Source organism: Diceros bicornis, chromosome 31 (genome assembly GCF_020826845.1).
Source record: "Diceros bicornis minor isolate mBicDic1 chromosome 31, mDicBic1.mat.cur, whole genome shotgun sequence".
Classification (NCBI taxonomy): domain Eukaryota; kingdom Metazoa; phylum Chordata; class Mammalia; order Perissodactyla; family Rhinocerotidae; genus Diceros; species Diceros bicornis.
In genome coordinates this window covers 19,955,584-19,959,750 of record NC_080770.1, presented here as the reverse complement: position 1 = coordinate 19,959,750, position 4,167 = coordinate 19,955,584, and the positions used below count along the sequence as shown (strand labels likewise).

Below are 4,167 nucleotides of genomic sequence, written 5' to 3'. Positions count from 1 at the left end.
TCAGGGAAATTGTTTCACAAATTTTTAACACAGTAGATAATTTTGTCACCTCTGATCTCTTAAATAATTTCTTCTAACATTTTCATTAATTAATATTCATATTTTGTCCAATAAAACTTATGTATTTTTTAACATATATGTCTCCTGATACTGGAAATTTTACTTTTAATCTTTCTACCATCATATTACTTGGCAAAATTAGTGAATAATGCTTTCTTTCTCTATCAACCTCGTAACTCCAAGACCTTCAGTGTGCTTTTTAAATCACTGCTTCCCAAATCCTAGCCCCTTTAAATTCTCAGGGTTGTGACATTCTTGTAAACCTATAAGTTAGCCAGCTAATCTTTGCTTTCTCTGACATAATGGCAGCTTATTTTAACCCTCTCTTCACTTATCTATAGAGTTCTAAGTTCACATTGATTTAAAAGAACAGCATGGGTTTGTCAGAAATCTCTTTAAGGCACCCTTCACATCCTTATTCCGCAGGCTGTAGATCATGGGATTCAGCATGGGGATCACCAGTGTATAAAACACGGAGGCCATTTTATCAGTGTCCATTGAATGGTTAGTTTGAGGCTGCACATACATGAATAGTAGTGTCCCATAGAAAACTGTGACTGCCACCATGTGTGAAGCACACGTGGAAAAGGCTTTTTTCCTTCCTTCTGATGAACGTATCCTTAGAATGGACAAAGCAATGTTGAAATAAGATACAAGAACTATAGTCATGGAAAAAACCAGATCTGTAGCTGCAGATATAAAAACTACTGTTTCTGGAAAGTAAGTGTCAGAGCAGGACAAAGCTAAAAGAGGGACAATATCACAGAAAAAATGATTGATGACATTTGAAGAGCAATAAGACACAGAGAATACAGAAGATGAAGTCACAACAGCTGTGGAAAAGCTATAGAGGTATGTGAAGGACACCAGCAGAAGGCAGATCTGCCGAGACATCATCGCCAGGTAGAGCAGGGGGTTACAGATGGCCACATAGCGGTCATAGGCCATCACAGCTAACATGAGAACCTCAGCTACAATGAAGACCAAGAACACTCCCAGTTGGGTGGCACATTCATAGTAGAAGGTGGTTTTCTTCTTTAGAAGAAAATTGATGAGCATTTTAGGGGCAATGACAGTAGAATTGCCAAGATTGATGACAGCCAAATGTTGGAGGAAAAAGTACATGGGGGTCTGAAGTCGAGGGTCAACAATGGTGAGAGTGATGATGCTCAGGTTCCCGGCCACGGTCAGTCCATAGATGACCAGGAACACAAAGAAGAGTGGGATCTGGAGGTCTGGACGCTCTGAGATGCCTGTGAGAATAAACTCAGTGACCCAGGTGAAATTTCTAAGATCCATGTAAGAGTTTGGAAAGTCGTCTTTTGGGGGAAGAAAAGGAGAAGTGATTACAAACTCTAAGGAATTCTTTTTTAAGATTGTCATTAGATGGCAAGGACAATTACTCGAGTGAGATTTTCTGCAATCATGTATTAATCTCAGTTATTAAACTCAAGGTTCTAGGTCTAATAAAATAAAATTTGCAATCATTTGGTAGAGAGAAAATGTAAGTGTGGTAAGTTAAATAGATGATTCAGCATCATGCATATTTTGAGGATTTGCTTCCTCACAATTTCATTCAATTATAAATATTTTATTAGGTCACAAACAATAGAAGCCGCGATTCATTTCTTATGTCTTTTTTGTTGAGTATGAGAAAGGCTTGATGAATTGTATACCCCAAATAATTCAACGTTGCTTTATGATTTATTACTCTATAATTTCTTGCTTTTTCTCATGAATAGATGATTTAGCCACAACTCTGCTACATTTTTGTTATTCGATCTTTCTATAACTGCTATTAGATGTACTCTGAACTTTCAAATTCTACTATCCATATCTGTTAGCTACTTTTTCTCATTTTCCATTTCATTAACTCAGACAAAAATACACAGAGATATGTCCTCAGATCTATTTCTCAAGTTACTGATTCTCTTTTCAGCTTTATAACAATGATATCTGTGAGAATGTTATGATTTTTGCAATCCCATCACACTATGTTTTACTGGATTCAACTTCCTTTTTCTTCCCTCTTGTAACTCTTTTCCTTCTTACTCCACAATTTGATATAATTCCTCAAAATTTTCCACTGTGGTTTTATTAATAATCTGTAATTTTTATTTATATTGTTTTATAACCTTATTTTAAAAATTTATAAAATATGTCTAGCCTTAATTTTTAGTTGACCTTTTCTTGACGTTTTTCACATTTTGATATTTTCCATTATTTTATAATAAAAAACATACTTATTTTATAGAGTTTCTTTGATAATTACATTATGTATATTTGCAAAAGAATCAGCATGTTACTATAATATGACTGAATATTTTCCTAGAGTGGTTTGAAGAATGGTCACCTGCTTCCAATTAGGCCAATGAGAGTCCCTTCCCAATCACAATTGGTAGTTCCAGTGGGGGCACCTGGCCCAAATACATCCCGTCATAATCTCTTACCTAAAGATTTGGAGTTCAGTTCCAGAAAGTCAAGAATATATCATAATTTAACACAAGATCTACACTTTCACAAAAATTTAAGTATACATAAACATAAAATAATAATAATAATAGTAATAATAAATAAAGAGTAAAGGAGGAGACTAATGGAGGTCAATAACGTGTTTATGGCATAGACTGTGGTGGTGGTTTCACAGATGTATACTTATGTCCACACTCTTCGAGTTGTATACATTAAACATGTACAGCTTTTGTGTGTCAATCATACCTCAATAAAGTGGTGTTTTTAAAAAAAGGCTTTGTATCATGTACACCTGACTTGTAAAAGCCCAGAGTTACTGATATAGTCTCTCCTAAAAAAGGATAGAATAGAAAGAAAACTATTCTGCAGTGAGAAAAAAGAACATAAAAACAATGCAAAAAGAATCAGAAAAATAAGACCAAAATAACTTCTAACTTTGTTGAGTATTTGATATCAGCTTGTTTCTGACACCAAATACCATTCCATAAATTTCTTGAATCATCCTCCTCTTTATTTACCAAGTATTTGCTGATGTCCTATTTGTGACAGGAAATGCTCAAGCTTCAGATAAATTACTCATCCCTCACCTTATGGACCTTCTATTTTAATAATAAGGAAGAAACAAAAGACTAGTAACTAAACATATAAATAAGACAATTGTAGATTGTAGTAAGTACAATAAGAAAATTTAACAAAAACATAAATCATGATAACCGGGGAAATTATTTCACACGGCATGTTAAGGGAAGGTCTTTCTGAGAGCTTGATGTGTGAGCCCAAACCGAGAAAATGGGATGATGGAATCACCTATTTGATAAATCACAGGAAGAACGTTCCAAGACTCCAGGCAGAAATGTATTTCTCTGGGGTAGAAAAAAACAAGTTTTGTTTGTTTTTTTGAGGGGGAACTTAATAGAGGCCAGTGTGACTGGATAATAATGAAGAAGTGGAGAATTACTACAATCAGATAATGTAGGTCAGAGCAAATATTTGGATTTTATTCCAAGTAAATTGTAAGGCATTGATAAGTTTTAAAGTAGGTGAACATGATCAGCTTTAAGTTTTAAAAAGATTACTCTTGCTGTTATGAAGATAATGAATTACAGGATTAAAGGGGTAAAAATCATGAGTGGAAATAAAAAAATGAGTTGTTATAGGATTCCTGGTGTAAGATAATGCGGACTTTGGCCAAAGGGGAGAAGCTAGAGATAGAGAGAATGGTGCATCGAACCATTGGGAGCAGAAACAAGACATGTTCAGCATAATTCATGTTATGAACTATGTGAGAGAGAGATGAGGAAACGACAGCTAGGGGTAGATCAAGAAAGACTTCAGTGATTTTTTGCGATTGGGTCAATGGCTGTGACATTTTTTGCATATTAGAGGATATGGTTTGAGACGGAGTGGTCAAAGTGATGTTCTGAACAAGTTAAGCTTTCGGTGCTTACGAGACATTTAGCAATCATTTAGGCTAATATTTACAGCTGGAGCACACTGATGTGGTTAGGCTTTTAGACTTAAGGAACCTCAACCTAAATGATGATACAATAGTTTTCTTTTTTCATCTATTTCAAGGTCTTTTTAAATGTTCTTAACAAAAATTCCTAATATGTTCCTCAATCAGTCTGCTTTCTT

The 4,167-nt window shown here is 34.7% G+C and overlaps 1 protein-coding gene across 1 annotated transcript; it reads right to left on the bottom strand.

The window, feature by feature from the left end:
* Positions 1-411: 411 nt before the first annotated feature.
* Positions 412-1,452, bottom strand: LOC131395740 (olfactory receptor 8J3-like). Its single transcript, XM_058527575.1, has one exon. The coding sequence runs from the start codon at positions 1,441-1,443 to the stop codon at positions 412-414; it is 1,032 nt and encodes a 343-aa protein (XP_058383558.1). The 5' UTR covers positions 1,444-1,452.
* Positions 1,453-4,167: the final 2,715 nt, after the last annotated feature.

Bases quoted from the DNA above. Each gene is read 5' to 3' on its own strand.
- LOC131395740 (XM_058527575.1), bottom strand. From the start codon at position 1,443: ATGACAATCTTAAAAAAGAATTCCTTAGAGTTTGTAATCACTTCTCCT.